At 38.4% G+C, this 24626-nt stretch overlaps 3 protein-coding genes and 1 long non-coding RNA gene across 9 annotated transcripts in view; 1 reads left to right on the top strand and 3 right to left on the bottom strand.

Moving 5' to 3' along the window:
• Positions 1 to 726: 726 nt before the first annotated feature.
• slc1a6 (solute carrier family 1 member 6) lies at positions 727 to 7755 on the bottom strand. 2 transcript variants are annotated; one of them, XM_027005490.3, is made up of 10 exons: positions 7506 to 7755; positions 5827 to 6087; positions 5546 to 5683; positions 5109 to 5316; positions 4958 to 5000; positions 4529 to 4842; positions 3895 to 4128; positions 3471 to 3665; positions 3106 to 3240; positions 727 to 2777 (listed from the first exon to the last, which is right to left on the bottom strand). In XM_027005490.3, exons 2-10 carry the CDS (start codon positions 6041 to 6043, stop codon positions 2579 to 2581), a joined length of 1683 nt encoding a protein of 560 aa, XP_026861291.2. In that variant the 5' UTR covers positions 6044 to 6087; positions 7506 to 7755; the 3' UTR covers positions 727 to 2578. The 2 variants fall into 2 exon arrangements, with proteins under 2 accessions (XP_026861291.2, XP_081564512.1); XM_081708386.1 differs by lacking the exon at positions 7506 to 7755 and having other exon boundaries at positions 5827 to 6395.
• A 3986-nt stretch (positions 7756 to 11741) lies between these two features.
• tax1bp3 (Tax1 (human T-cell leukemia virus type I) binding protein 3) lies at positions 11742 to 14643 on the bottom strand. The gene is made up of 4 exons (XM_027005419.3): positions 14485 to 14643; positions 13546 to 13665; positions 13368 to 13445; positions 11742 to 12740 (listed from the first exon to the last, which is right to left on the bottom strand). The coding sequence occupies exons 1-4, from the start codon at positions 14521 to 14523 to the stop codon at positions 12600 to 12602; spliced, it is 378 nt and encodes a 125-aa protein (XP_026861220.1). The 5' UTR covers positions 14524 to 14643; the 3' UTR covers positions 11742 to 12599.
• A 1739-nt stretch (positions 14644 to 16382) lies between these two features.
• Positions 16383 to 22805, bottom strand: nr2f6b (nuclear receptor subfamily 2, group F, member 6b). 5 transcript variants are annotated; one of them, XM_081708173.1, is made up of 5 exons: positions 21667 to 22803; positions 21188 to 21564; positions 19305 to 19399; positions 17874 to 18449; positions 16383 to 17385 (listed from the first exon to the last, which is right to left on the bottom strand). In XM_081708173.1, the coding sequence occupies exons 2-5, from the start codon at positions 21454 to 21456 to the stop codon at positions 17111 to 17113; spliced, it is 1215 nt and encodes a 404-aa protein (XP_081564299.1). In that variant the 5' UTR covers positions 21457 to 21564; positions 21667 to 22803; the 3' UTR covers positions 16383 to 17110. The 5 variants fall into 5 exon arrangements, with proteins under 5 accessions (XP_081564299.1, XP_081564301.1, XP_081564302.1 ...); XM_081708175.1 differs by lacking the exon at positions 21667 to 22803 and adding an exon at positions 18687 to 18820 and having other exon boundaries at positions 21188 to 21327; XM_081708176.1 differs by lacking the exon at positions 21667 to 22803 and adding an exon at positions 18687 to 18787 and having other exon boundaries at positions 21188 to 21327.
• Positions 22701 to 24626, top strand: part of LOC145653829 (uncharacterized) — a 10440-nt gene continuing 8514 nt past the window's right edge. Inside the window, exon 1 of the long non-coding RNA XR_014120042.1 lies at positions 22701 to 22827. This is a non-coding gene — a long non-coding RNA (uncharacterized LOC145653829). The remainder of the gene's footprint in view (positions 22828 to 24626) is intronic.

The raw sequence follows: 24626 nt of genomic DNA, 5'->3' as shown, positions 1-24626 counted from the left end.
TTTGTGCATATGTGTATTCTTTTCGCTGGAAATATGTCTTGCTGTAGGAAAAAGTGAAGTGTGGATTTTAATGTTCTAGTCAAGTGTTACTGATTTCACTTTTTTCTACAGTTTTTGATCTTTCCAAGCCCACTGTTAGACAGTGATGTCTACCAGATCACTTTTTCCAAATACGTTTAATTGTACATCCAAAGCAGTAAACTGAGTACACAGATTATTCCTCATTAAATTTCATAAAATGCAAGATGCAGAGCATTGAGACTAAAGTTAGCTCACTGACTCTGCAAAAATTAGTGCATCTGATGGCCAATGATGGAAAAGATTTGCATTGTATATATTTTTCTGATAATTAAATAATGTTTGATGCATTAAATTATCTGATTTACAAGTTAAATTCTTGCTCCAAATTATGCATAAAAATGTTAATAATAAGAATTGATACTAATAAAATAATTCAGTAATAAGATGTACTTAATATTTGGGTGAATTATCTTATTTATACTGAATTGAGATGATAGTGTACATCCAACAAACTAAGTTGTAGGATGTGGAACAGGACTTGGAAAGCCTTCACTTGAAGTTATGACAATTCCAGGTTAGACTTGCATAAAAAAAAGAGAAAAAAAAAGTCCCAATTAGCAATGCACAAGTGTCATGCCAATAAAGCATGCTTGTTTCTTCACAAAATACAGCCATAACAATAGAAAAAAAGCTGCTTTATGCAGGTTTATTTAACTAACACTTTCCCTATGATTTTGCTAAGTCAGGTGGAACCTAGGAGTCAGTAACATTACATTAAATTCTTCACACTGGAAAAGCACTCCCATGTCTGAAAGTAATAATTATGCAGATTTATATCTTAGCTAATATACAAGTACCTTTAACTGAAGAATTCAGGAAGGAATGTTTTCAAAAAAAGCAGAATGCTTTTTTTCAAACAGAAGGATTCAACATATGAAATGTCATTGATGTCATTTACATTCTTCCATAACACAAACAAATTATAGCTAACCAGGCACACACGTAACCAAAACCAGCCCTTTCCAAGTGCACAACACTGCATATGCTGCAAACATAATGTAGTGTAATGGAATGCCTACCTAAGCTGCCTTTAAATGGTTGACATTTTGGAAAGAGAAATGTAGTTTAAAAATAAATAAATAAATAGATAGATAGATAAATAAATAATGACATTTTATTATCACAATGTCTTTGAATACTGATAAAAAGATTAAATGTTTGGATAGACTAAAGTAAAATCCAAAGAAATAAATGTAAAATCTCATGATCCAAAGTGTAGCTTTTCTGAGTTAAAGACAACAGATAGCATGGACTCAAGTAATTTCTAACTCTTAACTCATAATTTCTACTCTCTTCTGAATAACAAAAATTAAGCAGATTTTTTTACTTACATTTACTAATATTTGACAAAATCAACTTGCAAACACATTTCTAGTTCTACTGCCACAATTCACAGAAAATTATATACATTTCAGCTATGTAACCTATGAAGGTAATATTACATGACATAAGCCTTTAATTATAACTGCATGTCAATAAGTAAGAGATATATTGTAATGGGATTAATCATAATCTCGATCAAAGGAATAAAATAAATAAATAAATAAATAAATAAGGTAAATGCAACATTAAATATCACAATATCCAAGAACAAATGACCTGTGTAAGCCTTCAGATCTTGATATGAGGAAATATTGATTTTCTTTTAATTTGGCCTTAGTTATTTGTGGAAATGATAGCCAAGGGTACAGGAAAACCTTACAGAGGAAAGATCTAGGTGAGTTGGAATGTTATGTTAACTAGCTGTAACTAGCATTGTAATTGGATTAATCATAATCTACATTAATAATAATCATAATGAATAAAATAAATAAGGTAAATGCAACATAAAATGTTACAATATCCAAGAACAAATGACAATAAGAGTAAGTGGGAAAAGAAATGTGTTGACAGCATAAATGACAGTGAATGATGATGAGTCATTTGAAGTAAGATTATCAACTTTTTATGTCACTTGTTATAACATGTTTGATGGTACAATAACATATACAGTTATTACAACTGAATATTTTTCTTTCCTCATTTTCAATGTAGAGTTGTCTTTAAGGTTCTTCTTGGATCTTTTTAAATTTCCTTTTTGAATTTGAGCACTGCAAATACTGGAATACTTATTATAATACCTTTTAGATATTTAACTGTTAGTGTAAATAATGTATAGTAAATAGCGTAAATAATAGAACAAAGTAAATTATGTAGACATGTCACAGTGTAGTATGTAATGGTCCTTGGGTAGAGGAAAAAAAAGTACGATACCGGACACCCAGATGGGGACTGCCCTTAGGTCTTCATTTTGAGTGTAAAGTGTAGTGTAGAATTAGATTGATTGTGGAATAAGAATGAAGCTTACTAATAATGTAGTAAACTTCATTCTTAACTTTTTTTCACACTGATATGGCTTTTAGTACCCTCTGTTTGAACATTCTCTTTACCAGCATTTCTAAATTTCCATCACTGGCAGTGGCTTTAGCTATAATTCCGTGTGCATGTGCAAGGGTTATTACATTGTGGTTTCACTGTTGCGGTGCTCAAGGGAGTCATTCTCCTGGCAGATGAGCTGGTAGGGCTCTTCATTCTCCTCAATCACAGAGTTGCTGATCTCGGTATCCTGGTTTTGCAGTTCCTGTCGTGACAGATGTTCCACAATGCCAGCTCCTATAGAGTCTCCCAGCACATTGGTTGTGGTTCTGAGGCGATCCCTGCATGCACATATATAAATATACCATATAACATAAAACACTCCTCAAAGAAAAAAACAAGTTTCTACCTAGATATCTCTGATTTAAACTTGATATTTGGATATATAAAGAGGATGCGTCAAGCATTGTGTTCTGTTATAGTTTTTAAAAAGTATGGCTAAATATAGAACTATGGCCAAAACATCCAGTGTAATGGCAGTTCTATTGACATGAAAACAAATTCTGTATTCTCTCAGATTATGTGCCTGCATTATGTATCAATAACCTTTTAGAAGTGGGCGCTCTGTTGGGGCTGCATGTTTCAATGTGACATTTAGTTAAGACTTACAGGAACCAATCCACAGCAATGATGAGCGTTATGTCCTCGGTGGGCAGTCCCACCGATGTCAATACAATCACCATGGTTACCAGACCAGCCTGAGGGATGCCTGCTGCTCCAATGCTGGCGGCGGTTGCCGTGATACTGAAAGAGGACATTTTAATAAGGAGGAAATACAACAGGGAGTTGTATTGGGTAAGAGTCTGAGTACTGATATGGAATTCAAAATATGAAATGAAGAAGATTAGCATTAAACTAAATGTCATCAAAACATCCTAAAGTTTGGGGCAAGTTTCCCAAAAGGACTATAACACAAAGACCATTGGAAAGTTGTTGAGAGGACCAAAGTGAGTAAATATAGCATTAATTCATACCTGATGGTAAGAATCTGCCCAAAGTTGAGGTCCATATCATTGACTTGGGCTATGAAAATGGCTGCGACTGCCTCATAGAGAGCTGTACCATCCATGTTTATCGTGGCACCCACAGGCAATACGAAGCGTGTCACCCGCTTGTCCACGTGGTTATTCTCCTCTAAGCAGCGGAAGGTAATTGGAAGGGTGGCTGAACTACAAGAATGAAAATAAGTCCGATTATTTAAAAACCCAGTATGTGAATGCAGAATGTTACTTTTTTACACATTATTTCATGACATTTCTCTGTAGCAATTTTGCACTCCAAAACTATAAAGAAAAATATATATTAAACAACAGATAGAAGACATTACTGAACAATACTCAGCTTTTCCTTTGATTTTGTTGAATCCACATTGCATGTTTTTATGACTGCTGTGATTACCTAGATGATGTCCCTAAGGCTGTGATCAGAGCCTGGAGCAGGCCACCAATGAAGCTATAGGGGTTCCTCTGTGTCACCAGGAAGAGGAGCAGAGGCAGGATGAAGAGGCTATGAATGAGCAGGCCGATGACGACAGACATCGTGTACATGCCCAACTGCCCTCCGACCTGCACCAGGTCTTTCATCTCGACAATCTTCCCAGCAATCAGAAAGAGGATCCCCACTGGAGCATACCTAAGGGACAGGTTCTCTAGATGACATAGCAGCTCAGTTTGTGTTTGTGTGTCTGACTGAATTCTGTGCATTCATTCAAACCAAGTAAATAGTAAGGAACATTTCTGTCAAGTATAACTCATCATGACGTAACTTGCCTGGCTACTCCTCGGGACAGAATCACAAACGTTTAGCCTTAAAACTTTTATACAGTGTTTCTTGGGTCTAAAGTATTGTGAAATGCAGTGTTTTCCCTGCACTAACACACCTAATCCATCATATTAAGGACTTTATTAATAGCGAATTAATGGGGTCAGATCTGCAGGAACAGGGAAAGTGTAAACTACAAACTCTGGTTTGAACTGATTGAACTGGGACTGGTAAAACACCAGAACACAGCAGAGAATAACCAGACACTCACCAAATAATGATTGCTACCAGGCGCATTATGGCTTCATTGAGGCAATCGAAGAACTCCCGCAGAGCCTGGCCATGCTGCTTCATGTTGCCAATCACCAAGCCAAAACACATGGAGAACACTACCAGACCCAGAGCATTGACCCCACTGGAGGAGCCAGACACTGGAACTGTCTCTTCCAGTGTCTCCTGGATGGTCTGCAAGACTGCACTCAAGTTCCCCGCCTGGATTGACTCAGAGGCATTGATTGCATCACTTCCATTGATGATAATGGTAATGTTCTTGGTGAAAACTGTTTTCTTGTATACAGTTTTATACTACAAGGTATAAATAAGAAGGAAATAAGAAACAAGAGGCAATCATTAGTGTATGTTTCATTTTCTTTTACTTTCTGTTAGTAAAGGAAAATGGTAAACTAATATGTTTCCAAACCTGTTTAAAGCAGGCCTCTACTAAATTTGGTGGAAACATATTTCTGCAAGGAGAGTTAAAACATGTTTGTATTATATTGCATTATATATAAAATATTCTTTGTATTAAACAATAAACCAAATTTACACAGCTTTGCATGCACGCTTCTAACCTGATAAGATCCAAAAAGGCATCTGCAGCTTGCACTGACTCAATACGACCACTAGAGGTCACTGGACTGTCTCTGATGCCTCTTCCAGGCCTTACGATGATTACTATGACTATACCGATGAACACAGCAATAAAAGTGGTCACCATGTAGTAAATAATGGCCCGCACTCCCATCTTTCCAGAGGCTTTACTATCCAAAGATGAAATACCTAGTAAAAATTAAAGAAATAAAGGGCAAACAACCCACAACCTTATTATAAACACATGGACAACAAGTATGCAAAAGCTGGTCTCTTAAATATAGACCGGATGAAATTAATAGCTTCTGTTGACAGTGACTACACATCAAGGTCAAACAAGCCTAAATGTGTCTGAAACCAGGTTCCAGTGTCACATTGAGAAACCAGACCAGTGTGCTCGTAGGTGTTCCTCACGTACCCGTAACCAGACTGGATACGATGAGTGGCAGGACCAACATCTGCAGCATCCTCATTAGGAGTTCCCCAGGAAATGAGAAATACTTTATTTCCCTCACAGACAAACTGTGATGTCGCAGAGCAAATCCCAGCACAATTCCTGAGCAAGATTTCAAGGCACAAAGCATGCAAATTAAACTTGATCAAGCTGCCACTCTTCTGTTTTTCTTTCTAACCTTGATGAAAACTTTGGTGTGACCCTGTTACCAAAGTAAATTTTGGCAAATTGTAAATGTAATTTACCTACTGCGACCGCTGCCACAGTGCAGAGCACAAAGGTGTTGCGGAGCAGGAAGGCCTTGGCGCTGCGTGGCGTTACAGAACACATTTGGTCCTTGGCTCCAGACGCTCGCATCTGCATGGCTCTGTGCAGCCACTGGGTGTCCTTCTCAGTGCAATGGGGCTTCTCAGACTCCTCGTTCAGGAAGAGGTTGTTGCTGTTTGGGGGCTTCTCATTCATAATCAGCTCCAAGACTTGGTCCAGCAGGCAAGTTTCATGTGAAACTAACCGAAGAAAGCTAGGATATAGACTTTTTGTTTGTGACTTTAAAGATTAAATTTTAAAATATAATTATAGTAAATGATGAACGCATGAATAGTATATCACAAAATAGGTTGAGAGGGGGCTATTTTGGGAAGAAGAAAGAAACTGTATATAGAAATTATATATACAGTCCATCACAAAAGCAATGTCAAAATCTCAAGCCTGATTAAGGTTTTAAGAAGTGGATAAATAGTACAAATTTAGCCAAACTGGGTAAATAGGCCAAAAATGCAGGCTCTTTTTGCATTATAACTTTTAAATTAGCACAGCTCAAATACATTGACAGAATTTAATTGCCAATTCAAGAAAATGTAAACAACCTGATCACACTGATGGTAGTCCCACTGTATTTTGTTCATCTAAAATTGGATAGATTATAGTAAGTTCTAAAGCCTGAGGAAAGAATAAATATTTCAAAATAGCAAAAAAATAAATAAAATTTTAATTTCTGAAAACAACAAAACTAACTTATTATAGAAGACTACAAATGAATCTTAAGTATAATCACTTTTTTAGTTTAGATGAAAATGCCAGCATTTGTACATTATTATTATTATTATTATTATTATTATTATTATTATTATTATTATTATAACAGGATTCAAATGTAATATCTAAGATTCCTTTAAGTATACAGCATAAACTTTTCCTTCCAGTGAGTTCCCAGTGTACTTACGACTCATGATTTTAAGACGTTGCTGTCAGTCTGGGAGGGATAACACTGTGCTTCAAAAAGGTGCGCAAGTCTGGTCTGACCGTCAACACTTTGTTCAACTCAGGCGCCGATAACATAAAGCAATCTGTCATCTCCGCTCTCCTGAACTTCAGGAGGATCGTTCTGCCTCTCTTGGACCACACGCTCGACATCATTCTGAGCAGGGGTTACCCTTTTGCACTCATCGAGAACCAAGAGCTCATCTCTAGCCTTAACTTATAACCAGCAACGTAGCTGGTCTCGGATCAGAACTTTGAACCAATAACCTTGGCAATCAACAAGCAAAACGGTTTGAAACGTCAGATGACTCCCCGTCTGAAGTCTAAATCTTGCCCCAAACCCGCCACCTTTTATGGTGTGTTCTCTCATTTTAACTCCAGCATAGAAAGAATACCATTCTTACCTATTGCCATTCTGTTGGTTCAACTCTTTTTATTATCTTTTTACTAAATCAATCTAATCAAACTAGACTTGCTTTGCCAAAGGTGAAGAAACTGACCGAATCAGTACGCCTAATTTCAGCTAACAATTACGGCAGTTAGTGCGATGCTCTAACTGTGGGATGAACCAGAATGTCATACAGACCTTATGCCGATGTTTTTAGAGTGTTTTAGAGTGTTTTAATGAAAGTGTAACAAATAAAAAGTGTAACGTAATACTTACCTTATTGATACTGCTATACGCTCTGATGATTTATTTACCTCCTGCGTCGTCAAAGATAACCGAAATGGCCCGACGTGCTTCACCAAGTATTAGTAAAACGACTTCGCCAGTATACGACTGTTTAGAGCGGTTGTGATTATTGCGAAGCCTGAGGGGGAAATCGATAGAACAGAAAAACGCTTAGAAAGCGAACAGAGGTTTGCGTGAGGAGGTGCGGTTAAGGATTAAGGATTCTCCACGCGAGAAGAAAAGCCACCTGCTGCCCGTTTGAAAAGAAAAACAACATAATTGAACAATCCTGTTAGTAGTAGTAGTAGTAGTAGGCGTTCATTTGCGGCACGGGGGGCAAATGACTTGCTGCTGGTGGGTTTTTATAGATCTATACATTTAATTACAGGAACTATTCAAATTCTAACCTTCTCCTGGTTGCATTGCCAACAAGGCGAAGCAATCTTGGTGATTTGTAAGAATAGTTAGAATATTTTCGGGGAAAACCAGTTGTTGCACTTGTGTGTTGAATAAATGCAGAGAGAGAAAAACATACGACTTCTCGCACACCTTCAATTACCATGACAACGTGCCATACTGCACTCCTCGAGGTCCATCTCCAGTAGCTCAGGGGGTACGTGTATTAATGACCCCGTAGCCCCGTCTACCCACTCAGCCACCTACACATTGTCTTAGGCCTGTTACATGAGCTTCATCACAGAATGTATTTTTAAAAAAATGTAAAAAATAAATAAATAAATAATTTTGAAAAAAAAAAAACTTCCCTAAGGGCTGCAAAAACCTTGACAGATTATGACCGATATGTTGCATTAGATGTAACAACAACTCATTGGCTATTTCAGCTTTTACTTTTGACATCAGTCAAATGTTCATGAGTTAAAGTGCAAGAATTCAGAACTGTAAAACAACGAGAATTGGTTAAATCGTATTAGAGCCAGAATTGAATTATATGCAGACTAATTCCAGTGACTCAGTCTCCCAGTTTTAGGCTGCTCCATTTCTATTGTCACGGTACGACCCCTCCTCCCAAGTGTCTCCCCATGTGTGTGTGTGTGTGTGTGTGTGTGTGTGTGTGTGTGTGTGTGTGTGTGTGTGTGTGTGTGTGTGTGTGTGTGTGTGTGTGTGTGTGTGTGTGTGTGTGTGTGTGTTCGTTCGTCCGTGTGGCCACGCGCCCCGTGTGTCACAACTGTTTGTAATTGCTTGTCATTTACGTATGTATATATACCCCTATGGTTCTGCGGTCTGTTGTCGGTGTTTGATGTTACGCTAGCTTCATTGCTGCGTCGTATTTGGTTTCTGTGGGAATAAACGTGTGCGTTTGTTTAACGTAACTCGTCCCCGCATCTTGCTTAGCCTCCTTACGTTACTTCTATAATATGGTTTACGGCATTCTTCGTCCGTTGCATGGGAATATTTGTGATGGGTTCATTGTAGAATAATGAGGTCCTGCCAAAGATCAGCAGAGCGTTCGGCGTTGGCAGTGAGAGAGGTTTTTTTACCATCTGAACTGTGATATAATACACTAATCACAGTTCTCAGTAACCAACACAGAATCTTTGCAGTATTACATTCTCTGAAGTTTGCTGAAGCTGTTTATAATCTGGCTATGTAAGGCGTTGCTGTTCCAAGGTGTACTTCAAGATAGCTGTTGATGGGTCCCAATAAAGTGCTTGTGTTTAGATAATGCTTCGATGTTGCTTTGAAGCCTGTTTTTTTTCCTCCCAAAAACCTATAGAAATCTTTCTTGCTTTAGTACAGTGACTAAATTAAATTCTATTATCCCTTTAGACTGAGGGCAATATTGGCTGTTTTCATCTTTTTCAGTGCTCCTTTCATTAAGGAACATAAGACATGCTGCTATCAAACACTGATTGACATATGTTAATAAAAAACAAACAGCAAAAAAAAAAAAAAAAACAAAAAAAAAAAAAAAAAAAAAAAACCATGGTCACACCAAGTATGAAATTTGCTGGAAAGTTTGTGCAAGGTCATGAGAGGATGAAAAAAAGAACTAAAAAGAGGCATAGTCTACATGTTCATGTTATTGTTAGTAAAAATATAGCTATGTTTTTTATCTAAAATAAATTATCTGTGTTTCTGAACGCATTTTTTGCCAGCTACTGCAAAGGGGTTGGAACAGACTGACTGAGTTAGACCAAGAAAGACGCCAGACTGTGGCCATATCTCATCACTGAAGGCATATTCAAACATGGTTTTAAGACTGCTACTATCGTGTAGCTTTTAATGGCACCATCACTTTTTCAGTTGGTAAAATAGACTGAGGTGACATGATGAGAAAATTGGGGAAAATCTGCATCTACAACCATAGTTTGTTGTGCATAGCAGCAATGGGCATGGCTGAACATTTAGTAGAGGATGTGAAAATCCCAATAGTAACGTGATTATTACGTGTAAAGTAACTTAACATTTTACCATTCAAGTTCAGTTTCACTTTATTAAGTTCAAAATTTCACTTTAGGTAATTTGGTAGTCAGCATTGTTTGTTGTACATTTGACCAAATAAAACCCCAGACTATATACTGTTAGGTTTCTTTATCTTTAGAAACTTGCTGGGCTGCCATGTTTAGTTTGTGTTAGCCATCTTCCAATTCATTAGTGGTCAGCTTCTGACCACACAACCACTTGGGTGCAAACTTGTGATATGGCAGACCGCCGTCAACCCAGCAGTGATACTGATGTGTAAAAACATCAGCAACACTGTTTTGATTTAAACTTACCTACCAGTATCATGCTACTACCAGGATCGAGGTCACTGCTACATTGAGAATAGTCCAGCACTCAGTTACTGTCTGATCAGCAGTGGTTCTGTGGTCAGAAACTGAACAGGATGTGGAGTGGCTGTCAAGTTGTACATGGTGTGTCTGATTTCAGACTTATTTAACTGTAATTGTACATAAGATTGGTACGTGAAAGATGTGCAAGAAATCCAATCCAGAATCTCTGTGTCTCTCCTGTGGAATTCTCCACGAGACAAACATCATCTATAAAACGTGAAGGTAGCAGATTGTATCACTATGGAAACACCAAGCATCTGCCAAAGTGTAGGAGGTGTAAAGCATGCACTAGCTACATTTAGCCAAGACAAATGCATGAATTACATGCATATACTGTATATTGTGTATTATACACAATTAATGCATTTATTACTTTGTAAATTAAACATATATTTATTAAACATTGTACAATATGTGTCATTGTAAAGCTATACACATGCATATCTGACTGTAGCATCTTAAATAAAAGATTTTAAGAACGAACCATATTCATGCATGGAATATGTAGTACCATGTATTAAGTTTTAAGTCTACTGTAATACAGAATATCTATGTGCTTAAAATTGTGCACATCCTGTTCTATTCCCATACAATGCTTAAGCAAGGGGAATGGAGTGTTTTCCATGTTTAAAACAACAAAAAATCTTAAAAAGCAAAGCACATAGATAACAAAATTACAGATCTTTAAAACAGTCAATATATCCTAATATTTTTAAAGTCTTGTTTTAAAGTTACCTTTTAAATGGTATTCACTGATATTTTATGAATTTATGAATGCAAGTATCCTATGAATGAATGAAGGGCTAACTAGTAAACAAAACATACACATGCAAATATTTTGTCTTTGTTCATTATGTCACAAAAGGTATCCAGTTATTTATAAGATTTAACTTTCATTTGCATATTCATATTTACAAAAAACATTTATCAAATATATAAAATAGTGACAAGACTATGGTGACACCTTTCTTGTTTAATCACACGGCATTGAATAATGGTCAATTTTTTGTTCATGACTAAATCTTTTCATGAAATATTATGTCCAATTAGATTTTATTCTGATGAACCTCATAAAGTGGCAATAAAAGCTGTTCTAGAATGCATATGAAAAAAGGAGAATATCTATATCTACTTGAGATGAAAGAGAAGGGCCTTGCTGTACTGAAATGACTGAGCAAACAGCAAAAGGTCAGGCAATAGATTTGCTGCTTTGAAATGTCACCTGATTACTTTAGCCTCACATGAAGATACTACATAGCTAAATGCATGATGAGAGCACAACACTGAATAGGTCAAGAAATAATCCCCTTTTTTCTGAAAGTGTTTGATTTCTGAATTGTATTGTTACAACCATATGACAGAAATGGCTGAGCTATCAACTTAATGCTACATATTTTAATGAAACTTCAGTTATGAATAATGAGAAAGCAACTACAATTTTTTTGCATGTTTATTGAAGTGGAAAAAAAAAAATCGTCAAATGCCAAAATCTATCAAAAAGACTTCAAACAAGAATGATTTAAAAACCATAAAGGGGGTAACCTGTAAAAGTCACCAATTACAAACTAAACAGCATCACAGTTTGGCACCAATAAAACTGTAACGTTATCATGGTAGTGTACAGTGGCATAAGGTTTGGGACATACACGAATTATTTCTACAAACAAATGTCAAACTATCAAGCACACAAGTAGGACATGAAAAACAAAAGGCATCTTATATTAAATGATGGAAAAAATTAGTGGTCTTTAAGAGGAGCTGATGCTTCCTAGCTTAACTTGGGACATTATAGAAGACAATGGAAACTAAAGACAATAAAGTGATGAAGGTGTTTTATGTGCAGCTGCTTATAGCCCTGGTAATCTAATAGTGTCAGTGTCCACAAACCCATTGTAACACTGCTGCAAAATGTTGTTTTACTCATTAATCATTTATAAATGTTGAAGCACATGCTTTGCAAGATTAACCCTATGCAACTGACAAGCAATGGAATGCAAAAGTGTAAATCTTTTCTGATGCACAGATAAATCATGATGCAAGTGCTGATATGAGACAACATATTTTAAAAAAACTGTTCAGTCAGTGTAGACTCTAGGCTGAAACATGGTTTTGAGTTTATCCCTAGATGTAATCTGTGTCTGCAGATCCAGCCCTAAGTAAAAGATCCAGTATGTCTGAGATAATAAAAGGAAATTATAACATTCTTTGGCTTAAGTTTAATGTATATATAATATTCATATTGTATAGGCATGATTAACAAATAACATTCAAACTGAATTCCAAATTTATATTAGTGTGGCATCATGGACTGTCTGACTACATCCTCCAGAGACTTTCTGGTCACCAGTAGCCTAACCACATCTTCATTCTTTTTCGTTAACCTTTTACGCGCTTGGTCATGGGTCACCATAGTCATATCCCACCCATTAACCTGTTACAAACAAAGACAATATATGCAAGTCGCTCTGGGTGAGAGTGTCTGCCAAATGCTGTAAATGTAACTGGGTCTGTGACAGTGAGTTGCCAATCAGTAATGCTCACTGGAATATTAGGACCACACCCACACTTTCCTCAGCAAGGACCAATAAGCCAAGTGAGTTGATTTTTGAGCAGTGTTGTTTTCTGGGTGTTTGGGGTTTTTTTATGTTGTTGTTGAATGCAACATTGTTTAATGTTTACTATAACACTTTAGTTTCATACATTTTTTTTATATACACACATTACAATATATTCCCTGGGTTTTTTAACCTGAAAAAAATTTAATCCTTGCCCCAACTGTGGTCATACATTCAAAGTAGAAGCTGATAATATATAGAAAACTTTGCATAGACTAAATGGGGCTGCAAATATTCAGAATGCCCATATTCAGTACCTAGGTGAAAAAAACACCTTTTTAAACAAAGATTTTAGCAGAAAAACAACATTAGGTTGAGAGCAACCTCTGGTGGACAAACTAATTTTGGAATGCAGAATAGAAATGACAGAATAAGTATGTGATACATATGAGTAAGCTAGTAATGTGTGATCATCAATATGAAGAATACTGTGATTTTCATACCTGCATTATTTTATCCCCAGTCATGAGGCCCGCAACATCTGCTGGCCCTCCTTTTGACACCCTTGTAACATAGATACCCTAAATGGAAAAGTAGGCAATATTCTTGTAGTAATGTTCTCGATCAAACCCATTGCCAATGTATAGTGTAATAACTCAAACAGCATTTAAAACTTCTCACCTTGTCTGTCTTGTCCTCAGAGAATGGATTCTGACCAGGATCTTGATCAATCCCACCTCCAATACTAAAACCCAATATTAAATTGTCACCATCACGCAGTTTTTGAATCTCAATCCGTTGCTGAAACAGAAAACGTACAACATGGAGCATGCCGACTTTCTCAGGACAGCACTGATTTCTCTGCTTCTCCTTATATGGCTAGCTTACACAGTACCTGCAGATAACTTTCATAAGCCACACCCGTATTCCTCGGTAGTGTAACGCTACCATTCAAAAATACTTACTGATTAATAACAGGACAATTTACATTAACAAGAGTTCTAAGGCACAACTTTTAGTGCGCTTCATTAAAAAAAGAAGGCAACGACAAAGTTAGCTTAGCTAGCTCGCCTCAATTACTAGCTAGGATAGCTGGCTAACTAGCTAGCTAGGTACTGTTACTAGTAACAAATTAACTAGCTAGATAACATGCAAGTTACTAGCTGCAGATAGATAGGTACCAAGTTAATTGATTGCTAAATTAATGGATTGCATATTTACTTAGCTAGTTAGCTAGCTAGTAACAATATTCAGCTAACACATTTTTATTAATCTCGTCACGGTAATCACAGCTAAACAGTTAATTGTGTCCGAAGAAAGGAAAAGTAGCTAGCTAGCTAGCTAGCTAATGTTAACCATAAGAACCTAAACCTGGTTAGCTAAAATAGCTAATGCTAGCTACCTACATGTGTACCAAGTGCAATATTGTCAATTAACTAACTTGACATAACTTTTGCAATAAATAACAAACGTAGTTTGACAATTTTATCCTGGGAACAGAAACAAAATAATATTTAGCTAATAGCTAGGCAAGTTAATGTTCATTGCAAAGAAAGTGATAAGATGGTCAGTTTCAGAGAAGTTGAAACTTTTTGTAGTTTATCATTAGACAGAACTTACCACTACAGCTGTGACAGGTTGTCCAGGTATGTAAGACATAATAATAATAATTTTAAAAATTCCCCTCAATCTACGAACAGTCAAATCCAAACTCTTAGCTAGCGAGCTGGCTACTAGACTTAGGACGAGGAGCTTTGGTTACACCCATGAATGACAACATACAGATGACATGCTCTGAGGGGCAGGCCCAGAGAGGGTGTGTGCCACACGACCAGGCCTTCTCAGACCTTTTTATACCACTTACGAACATCGATGATTTGAACAGACTGCCGGTGTATTTTTATGTGAAAACGAATAGAGTAAACACATGAATAAATATATTTTATTTTAAATTTTGTCTGTGACTTCAAACAAACTGCTCGCCGGATCTTTAATTTGCTGTTGCTTGTAAGGGTTGGTAGTCCTGAGATTTGTTAATGCTTTGCTCTTTTTTTTGTAAAAAATGCGATGAAAGCACAGTGTTAAAATTTATTGAGATGAACACAGACCCTGAAGTATTGAAAAATGTGATCTTCAGGACCATCATACCTATAAAGAAGTAACGTTAACACGTAGGTATAGATAGCTATTTACCTTTGTAGGTATCTTTGTTGGTTTAAAACCCCAAATATCTCTCAGTACACTATAAACTATACTAACCTATAGGAAACCTTCAACTATAGACGAGGCAAGTATATGAGCTACTGATAAGTGATTTATTGTAATTTAGTGTGTTTTTTTAACATAGATTAACCTACAAATTAAGAAACTCACCAGCAGGGGGCACGATGGGGTCAATGTTTTACCTTCCACTGTATTGGCTACATGATCTAGACACATGAATAAGCCCAGTTAGAATCTACCCAAATGATATATTTGAAGAATAAGCAAATATACTTTTAAAGAGTATCGCGTACTTCGTATTGTTAGAAATTGAAAAAAGTACAACACGATATTGATTAGGAAATTAAAAACTTGAAAATGTGAAAGTATATATGTATAAGACATCTTATTGTTTTCAATGGCCGGTGGTTTGCATTGAACTAAACACTGGGCTGACTGAATTGCTGTATAAATCACTACCAAAAAAAAAAGATTTTTAAAAATTTGCAATAAAGCAAAATTGCCTTTTTAAAATCTAATTTAGCGAGAATTTACTGCTGCTGTGACATAGAGCTCAATAGATAAAATGCCCTTTGGCGTCATTTCACTACTATATTGTTTAACTTCTAGGGACTAGTCTCAACATGAACAATAATCTGTACCCACTGCTTGTAACCGCTACACCACAGAAATTTCTATATCTATAATCCTGTAATAGACCTGTGAAGAACCAGTTTTAGAATGCTATTCAATATTTGCGACTGAAAGGGTTTATGTCTAAGAGACAGCCTCCACTGGATTTCGTCAAATGTTTGAGGGTCCAGTTAGCCCCAGCCTTGAGTTCTGATTTATTGCTCAGTTAGTATTCAGATTCTCAGTTGATTTGAATACTGGATGCATGCTCAATAAATACTCACTTCATCACATCCATTGTCATTTTTCTTTCTTTTTCATGTGGTTGTGTCAGTCAGCTTGAAAGGCTGATTCCATAAGCATGGAAAAATTATTTTGGGAGAAGTGTTGTCCATAAAATAAATGCAGTTTTGCAATTTGGAAGTCTATATTAAGATTTTTTATCAAACAACACTGTTTATAAGGGTCTGCTTTTATCTGCACTGAATTCAACCTAAACTAATTCTTACTTCTCTCAGAACATAAATAACTTGATCTTAAAATAGTACTGTCAACCATATGTGCAAAGCTATGACTTTTCCTTTTTACTAGCTAACTGGGGAAATTTGGTTTCATATTTCATAGAATTAAAAGATCCAGGGTCCATTTAATTCCATATAAAATAATCCACAAAAGCATCCAAGTTCTTGAATGAATATTTTTGTTTTTATTATTTGTATGCAAAAATATTGGATATTTTGTATGGTCAACCATATGAAAAGTTTGCTTGTTTGGACCCAGTTAAGTAGAAGTACACAAGAACTATTCCAAAAATGTAATTGTAATTATTCACCACTGATTTTTCAAGTGGTCAGCTGTCCCAAATTTTATGACACAACATCGCAGTCCATAACAACACATTCATGAGCCATCATCTAAACTACACGTTTAAATCATAAAGTAATTATTCTTAGGGTACCCGAAATTCTACCATAACTGTTTAAAGGTGGCTGTAGGTCAGACTTATCACAGCATGAAGATTTTGATAAATCTCTTCAAGGCTGCAATTGCATTAATTTATCACTCTTTCCTCTATTATCAACTTACAGTACTTTCTTACATAGATTGTTGTCAATGTTCTGCCATAGTGCGTATTTATGTACCATAGAGACATCTGTATGTTTTGCTAAGTAAAAAAAAAAACCTGAGGTATCCCAAAATTGCGCGAACCAGTTAATCTGCCTAAGGAAAGGTGAGGGCATATTGCCCTTTTATCCTTCACTGTGTACACTAATGAGTGCCGATGAATATAACGCAAAATGAGCAGCAGCTAAGAAATCACATACTGAAAACCTAAGACCACATAGAACAAGAACACAGAAGTCAAAGTCTGAATTGCCTAGCGTCATCGGCTTGCATGCTAATTATTCAGCTACTGTCCAGGCACGTAAGGCCAACTGATCGAGCTGCCAGAGAGCTGCATGTCTCGTATGAGCGTCTCGATGGGCGTTTTGCCAACCAGGCGCATGAAGAAGAGTTGAGAGATCAGGTTCGCCGGCACGGCCCTAAGCGACGGCAAGCGGAGCAGGAGACGGCCGAAGCGCTGGGGCTGGCTTGGATACTGCATACGCTCGTACTCAGTCAGGGCCACCTGAGCCTTTTCCTGCAGACTCTCCACGTGGGCCGGGTCTGTCAGTCCACATGCGTCTTTTAGAGAGAGAGGATACAGCTGATGTGTGATGGTTTACGCAGAGAAAAGAATTCGACATCTTTTATACATCTTCACATTAAAGCACAGAGCACTGCAGTGCTGCTTGACATTCATTAAAATACATTGGTATTGCCCTTATACTGTACCCGAAGTGACAAAGAAGCAAAAAAAAACAAAAAAAAACAACATAAATAAACTTGTTCACATACAAAGATGAGTGGAATTTTTTATGAGTTGCCAGTAGACCGTTATCTTATATAACTGAGCAAGGACTATAAGCCTACGCATATTCCAAAGTGCTGCAGACTGCACAAGTGGCCATTTCGTGGGCAATGACTCAAAGGTCTCAATGGTGATTAAATTTTTTACATCACAAAGTTTTCAAGGTTCGCTTTTGCTTAGTAGTGCCTATTTGCTTCCTAATGGATGACAGCCCTGCTTTCTGATATGTGGTTACCTTACACAAAAGGATCCCATCAATTACCTGGTGAGAAGAGGGCGATGGCTTTCAGGCAACTGTACTCAGCAGAGTCCACCTGCAGTCGTGTCAGCTTATCCACCTGGTCTTGGAAGACGCGCACCTGGTCCATGAAGGAGACCACCCGCTCTGCGGACATGGGTGAGGCGTGGAAGCCGGCGGCAGCCAGCAGCGGGGCCATGTGGAGCGGCAGGGCAGACTGCGCCGCATTAAGAATGAACAGTTCGCTCCAGCTGAGCCGCAGCAGGGCCACCTGCTCTGAGACAGGCAGGTCAGGGAAGTAGGGAATGTTCCGGGCCCACTCGATGGTGCTGAAGAGGAGTCGGGCAGCCAGCTCACAGATGTTGTCAATGCCCATGACTGCGCTGTTGGCTCCGCCCAGTTGCTGGCCGCACTGCACCCCGTAGCGGCTGTTGGGGTACGGCTCAGCTCTCAGAAGCTGCGAGATGAGTTCAGGCGCTGGTTGACCATTGAAGAAGTCGCCTCCCATACCCGGCGCTCCGCCTCCTCCTCCACCCCCCCCCACCATGGAAGTCGGGCTTATACCAGGGTGGGATGGTGGGATGCGTCCACGCTGGACTGCTACAGGGAGAAGGCATATAGAGCGAGATCATTCTATAGATATGGTAAATGATATGGATATGGTAACTTAGCAGACAGGAGATCGCTAATAGAATAGATTCTGCTGTCAACTGAGAATAGATAGAACCTTGTCTATCTTAGCTGTTTATCTGTTTATGATCAATTTTGGTGTCTTAAATAACCTAGTCAAGTGAAGACCACATCGTCCACAGAACAGTAATAGCAATGTTAACTTACATTGTGAAAAAGTCATTAATTTTGTGTCTTGTGGATTTCTAGCTAGTACTTCCATGTTGGGTGGTGTGGTCTGGAAAGGAGAACTGTTCCTGGCATTGAGCCTGCCAAGGTCACATAGGGACAGCCTCACTGAACTTTTGGATGAAAGCCAAGGTGATCTCATCATTTGTTAATTCCATAAGCAATCTAAGTTTTATCATTTTCAAGCGATAAAATCTCATATTAAACACTGACTTTTATAGATGTAGCAAAAAAATTAATTATAAAAATTTCTCTCTGTCCAAGAAATGCTGACATTCCAAAAATTAGTTTTTAGATTTTTTTTTTTTTAACTAATTTTTAAAATAATTTACCCTAATAACAGTTATATACAAGTTTTGGGTTCGCTTGCTCACATATTACTGTTGGGAAACAAGGAACAAAAAGATGCCATCCACAGTCTTTAGTGCACAGAAGGATTGATTCACAACATTTAATAATCATTATGTATAGGACAAATAGTTATTCTGGGGACAAAATAACTATTTAGCACAATACACAATACTAAACTCTCTGGCAGTCATCCATTTCCCCACTATTCCACTTTGCCAAATGTCCAGTGGAAGCTGGCACAGTTACCCTCTTTTCTCATGCCAACACGGAAGCATTTCTTCAGACGGCAGTACTGGCACTGGTTGCGATGATGCTGGTCGATCTGACATTCTCTGTTTGATCTGCCAAACAGAGCAAAACGTGATGACATAAATTAGCATAACTGTTTCTTGCCATTCATTACCAACACTGGCATCAAAATCTGGAATCTTAAGTCTGGAATCAGCATATCTATTTCCATTCATTTCACGTCCATTCTGATGGTTCTCATTACAATTCAGATTGCCACTAGATTTAGCAATTTATTGTTATTATCAGTTTCCTAATGACAGTGTGAATCCTCTATATTACAGCTGCCCCATTGCATTTATCTAGATATATTGCCAAATTAAGTCAAGCCACTGTAAAACTGATAAGTTCAGGATGCTCAATATCATCATGGATATTTGTCCCATGTAGCTGAATTTTTGAACTTATTTAACATGCTCTTTTCCTGAAATCATAATGTGTGAACATACACTGGTAGCTTCTAGATTAATACAAACTAGTAAAAGCAATTTAATTTAAACACTGTATTCTAACAAGAACATCCTTAGCAGAGTGGAGGTCAGTGGCTCTGACTCCATAAAAGGTATCTCAGTGATAGGTGACTGAAAAGTCAGTGCTGAACCCTGCCTCTTATTCTACGAACACAGAATGGCCAGGTTGCTATGCACTCCAATAAATTGACCCCCTGAGATGAGTGGCCTTGGTGGTGTGCCATGTTTGTGGAGTTATCAAATAACTGGCCTTGGTAAATCATCGGCCCACACAACCTTGACACAGCTGAAAGAATGTGTTTCGATTTGGGCATTTCTGAAGCTGCCATGGCCACAGTATTCTTTATCCATTGGTAAAAAGCCTTTTCTAAGTACACAGGATACAAGAAGAGTAGTACCTCTGTAGAAATGCCAATAACTCTGCTGTTGAATGTGATGAATAGGAACACAGGGACCAAACAAGAGACCAAAATCTGCTTATGAAGATTTCAATTACCAGTCTGTTTTAAATTATTGTAACTTTTGTGTCTCAGGAGCTCAGAATATCTATCATATACAATACTGAGCTAAAACACATTCTTAGAAAACATTCTTAGAAAACATAGGATATTTTATCCTTCTAATTTTTGCACTAAATTTGAATGAGGTTTCACCCATTCCTTCAAATTTATAACAGATCAAAAGGAAGCATCACTGCTTTGTCACTATAAAATCCCAACTTGCACATTAAAACAGTTTTGTTCCTGTTGCTGGTTTGTTATTTTATATGTTCAGGCACAATAGCCATATTGTAACACCAAAACATCACTTTTTTGTATTCCTATAATTTAGTCAACATTTGCTCACATTAAAGATAATTTATAATATTTTCTGCAGTCAGTTAAAATAGCTATTACCATATGAAAATCATTGTTCATACTCTATTGAAAGCTAGGCCAATATTCACTGAGCAGTCACTTAAGTTTGTGTTGCTTTATTATAATTAAAGTTTTTTATTCATTTCAACCACAAGATTACTGAAAACATAATAGTAAACATGAAACAGTAAACAATTACAATATCATTAATTTCTTTTGTAAAAGTTTGTATAATAATATTGAGTTAGACTGAGTGATCACAGAAGAAAGCTCGTTGCTGACACAAGCACTGATGTGCATTTTCTTAGTGGCCAAATTGCCTTTAGGTCACTGTGTACAGCATTTGGTTCCAAAACCCATAAATAACATTTGCTTTAAGCAAAACATGTATACCTATCACTGTCCACTGCCAATGAGAATGCAGTTACTTCTCATTTGAGCCAGAGTTCAGGTTTGGCGCCATACCCAGAGCCCTGAAGAGTTGCAGTGGGTCTGCAAGCATGGCTTCTCTTACCTGCAGGTGTAGTTGAGGTTCCGGCGTACGCTCCTTTTGAAGAAGCTCTTGCAGCCCTCACAGGTAAAGACACCGTAGTGCTTTCCGCTGGACTTGTCTCCGCAAACCACACAGTCCACCACACAAGCCTTGTCATCCTCTCCCCCTTCCACGTCACTGTTCCCGGCCTGGGGGGAGCTCTCGCCCTCCTCCCCCCCCAGGTAGCCTTTCTCCCCGAGGCCATTGGTGCTCCCATTAGGGTTACCCCATCCCCCACCCACCATGGCCATCGTTGTGTGTACCTACAGGGGTCTTCGAAACCCCCCCCCCCCCGGTACTGAGTATTTAGACCTGTCTAAGCACGCGTGTGAGTTCAAGCTGCAGACATTAACCCCAAGCTGTTGAAATGAGAAACGGGTGGTGAAGTAAACAGTGTAGAGAAGTCCCCCAAATCCCACAATCTGAATCTCTGAACCTCTTCACAATACGACCCCAAATACCTTCAGAGAGTCCACAGCAGGTCCACAAACACTCTTCTTTGCGTGTCACTGTTTGCTATTCCTCTTTCTGTGATATTTCAGCTCTGATAACTTTAAATGAAATGTCCAGGGCCCTTGAAAAGTCTGATTCGCCTAGCAGTTCAGAGTTCAGTCAAGAGTGAGAAAAAATAGTGCTCGGCCTTTTTACAGGAAACAATAAATTACACATAAACATGCACAAGAGAACAGACACCCCCACAACACAGAAGACAGCTCTGAAACTGGGGCAAAAGTGCAGCAACTCTCATAACCAACTGAAATGCCTCATCTCAACTAACAAGCATTAAAAACATTGTGTCACTTCATCAGGCAAAGATAGGACAGTTGCCCTACCCACAGGTCACTAACAAGTCAAACCAGTTCTTGCTGTGTGCTGAGTGTTCCTGTTCAACCAAACAAATGCTTTACAGAGCAAATGAACTCCACTCAAGCTGTTTTAAAGGAATAGTGTAAAGAAAATTGGTATTCTGTCAATACTTCCTTGCATTTGTACATTGTACCAGTCCACTATTGTTCACACTACCACAACTTTGAAAGACATATTTGACTCCCAGTGCTCCCAAGTATCGTAGGAATACAGTTATAGCCGATTTTCAAATGGTGGCTACCATAATGATAAACCGAGCTCTCTCCCCTGTGCCTCTTGCCCTCCCTTTAAAGGATCAAAGTTCAAGGAAGTCCCCTCTATCTCTCTCTCTCTCTCTCTCTCTCTCTCTCTCTCTCTCTCTCTCTCTCTCTCACACATAAATAACATATACACACGCCCTCTCCTGTTGTGAAACACAGTCTTGCGTCTTCTTGTTTCCACGTTCAGTCTTGCTTTAGTTGCAAAGGCGAGCACAGCGTTAAGGATAGCAATGGTCTTGCTTGGCTATGCTGAAGAGGGAATTTTAGGTCTGCAAGCATCTGTGGCTTAGAGTCACGCTCCCTCTCCTTGTTTTGTCAGCGCTTGCCCATGCTCCAGGGCTTCAGCTCACTGCATTCCCGGAAGCCAGTCCCAAAACAGTTGCCGCTTTCCTTCTTTCTTCTCCTCCTCTCGGTCTTCTGTTAAGAACAAATCAAGAAAGCCAGTTTAATCACCTCAACAGTCCAAGGTAAAGGAAAAACCAACCAGCCTCTGTGGTGAGTGGTCAACAAACCCTGTTCTGTTTCTCTCTCTCTCTCTCTCTCTCTCTCTCTCTCTCTCTCTCTCTCTCTCTTCTTCTCTTCCCCCCACCCCTCTCTCTCTCTCTCTCTCTCTCTCTCTCTCTCTCTCTCTGAGAGCCGGAGAGCAAGAGAGCGTGTGTCTGTGTGCTCAGGGATTTGACACTGCTATTCAAGCCCTCCGGTTGCCATGGCGCCGCCTGCCATATATGGACATTGGAGTCAAAGAGCAGAGAGTGGGCTGCCGAGGGCTTCGTGCAGTCAGAGAGGAATGCACTGCTGCCGATGATTCCCCGTCCACGCTAAGCCCTGACCCCAGACCTGCCTCCCCCCTACACACACACATACACACAGACACACACACAGCGTTAACCCCAGCACTACCAACGCACTGCCGCAGCACAGCATGGGCTGATGGCCAATAAACCATCCCATATCTATATCATATATCACCTTATAAACATCAGCATTGTACAGTAATTCCGCATCTCTTTTTCTTCCTCAGATTCGTTCTGGCAAAATTGTGATTTTTTTTTTTTTTCTATTTCTATGTTGATTTTTTTTTTTTTTGTATAAACAGGAGGTTGTGCAAGCCACAGTGCATCTAAATGTATTTATTATATGGTATATGTATGAGCAATACAGAGAAGTTTGCAGTTTTATTTCTCCAAGTAACCTATAGTAATCTTCAAGCAGAATTTTCCTTAATATTGCCTGTTCAACCAAGGTAACAAATACCTAGGCAACAGCAACACAAAAGATGCATAGCTTAACTTAGACCTCAGAGCGATAAGAACCAGAATAATCCTTTATAGGAGCTCTTTGCTGGGCACTCATAGGTACACTTAACGGAATGTCAGATTACATCATATAAGAGCTCCAAACTGTGTCCATTTTTTAGCATCTAAAAACCATGGGGGGATGCTGCTTGTGTTTGGGCGCTGCTGTGGTGTGTGGGGAGCCTATCAGTGGCCCTTCAGTAGTGTTAATCTTACAGCCCTTTGAGGTAAGCGTGTGGAAGAGGGGGAGGGCACTGGCCCTCTGAGCTACTTACTGAAATTCTAATGAATTACTTTCTAATCCTGATTAAAACTTCATTTGGACACAGAAGGTGGGGCTATTTATTTTTATGTCCTTTTCTAAACATTAGTAAAAATCAACAGTTCATAATTTACTGGTAACATTCAAGTCCTTATTGCCAAAGATTAGATATTGTTGATTTCACGGTTTGATTGTAGTGTATGTTTTGCTATTTAGAATATCTACAGTATTGTTTGTTAGGTATGTTCAACATAGATGCAGCTTGACAAAGATGTATATATGTAGCAGACAATTCAAATGATAGATGGTGGCTTTATTTGTGGCTGGTATGCTTTCAACTTTCGTTTGCTTTGGGTTTTGTGTGTGTGCGTGTGTGTCTTCTTGAGATTGCACTGCTGGTCTGGTCTTTGAACTGCAGAAGAGGAATGCAGCTGCTCTCTGCTGGAGTCTGGTAACTTCTGATTTGTGCATTCTCACATTCTTACACAGTGAGTTTGCCATTACTGGCAAAGCAGTTGTCACACAGACCGACTCTACTTGTATTGTGTCCACCCTTTTGGACACCAACGCCCGAGTTTATGTTTTCTGGAGCAACACATATTTTTCTGCTGATTATTTAACTTCATGTACCTTTCTTATGACACTTATTCCACTGAAACACACAACCACAGTGTAAGCCACAATGAACCCAAGGTTGCCTAGTGTAAAAGATGTACCCTTCCACTCCAAATTTGAAA

This window comes from Electrophorus electricus, chromosome 26 (assembly GCF_041902795.1).
Source record: "Electrophorus electricus isolate QZ-2024a chromosome 26, ASM4190279v1, whole genome shotgun sequence".
NCBI lineage: Eukaryota > Metazoa > Chordata > Actinopteri > Gymnotiformes > Gymnotidae > Electrophorus > Electrophorus electricus.
This window is presented reverse-complemented; position numbering and strand designations above follow the sequence as displayed.

Coding starts and splice junctions, on each gene's coding strand:
- slc1a6 (XM_027005490.3), bottom strand. CDS start 6,043: ATGAATGAGAAGCCCCCAAACAGCAACAACCTCTTCCTGAACGAGGAG. Junction 3,241..3,470: donor GGGCAGATTCTTACCATCAG/GTATGAATTAAT, acceptor GTCCTCTTTCAG/TATCACGGCAACCGCCGCCA. Junction 2,778..3,105: donor ATTGCTGTGGATTGGTTCCT/GTAAGTCTTAAC, acceptor ATGTGCATGCAG/GGATCGCCTCAGAACCACAA.
- tax1bp3 (XM_027005419.3), bottom strand. CDS start 14,523: ATGTCTTACATACCTGGACAACCTGTCACAGCTGTAGTG. Junction 13,666..14,484: donor AACCTGTCACAGCTGTAGTG/GTAAGTTCTGTC, acceptor TTTCTGTTTCAG/CAACGGATTGAGATTCAAAA. Junction 13,446..13,545: donor CTGAGGACAAGACAGACAAG/GTGAGAAGTTTT, acceptor TTTTCCATTTAG/GGTATCTATGTTACAAGGGT.
- nr2f6b (XM_027005431.3), bottom strand. CDS start 21,456: ATGGCCATGGTGGGTGGGGGATGGGGTAACCCTAATGGGAGCACCAAT. Junction 19,400..21,187: donor AACCTCAACTACACCTGCAG/GTAAGAGAAGCC, acceptor TCTGTTTGGCAG/ATCAAACAGAGAATGTCAGA. Junction 17,386..17,873: donor CATCGCCCTCTTCTCACCAG/GTAATTGATGGG, acceptor TCTCTCTAAAAG/ACGCATGTGGACTGACAGAC.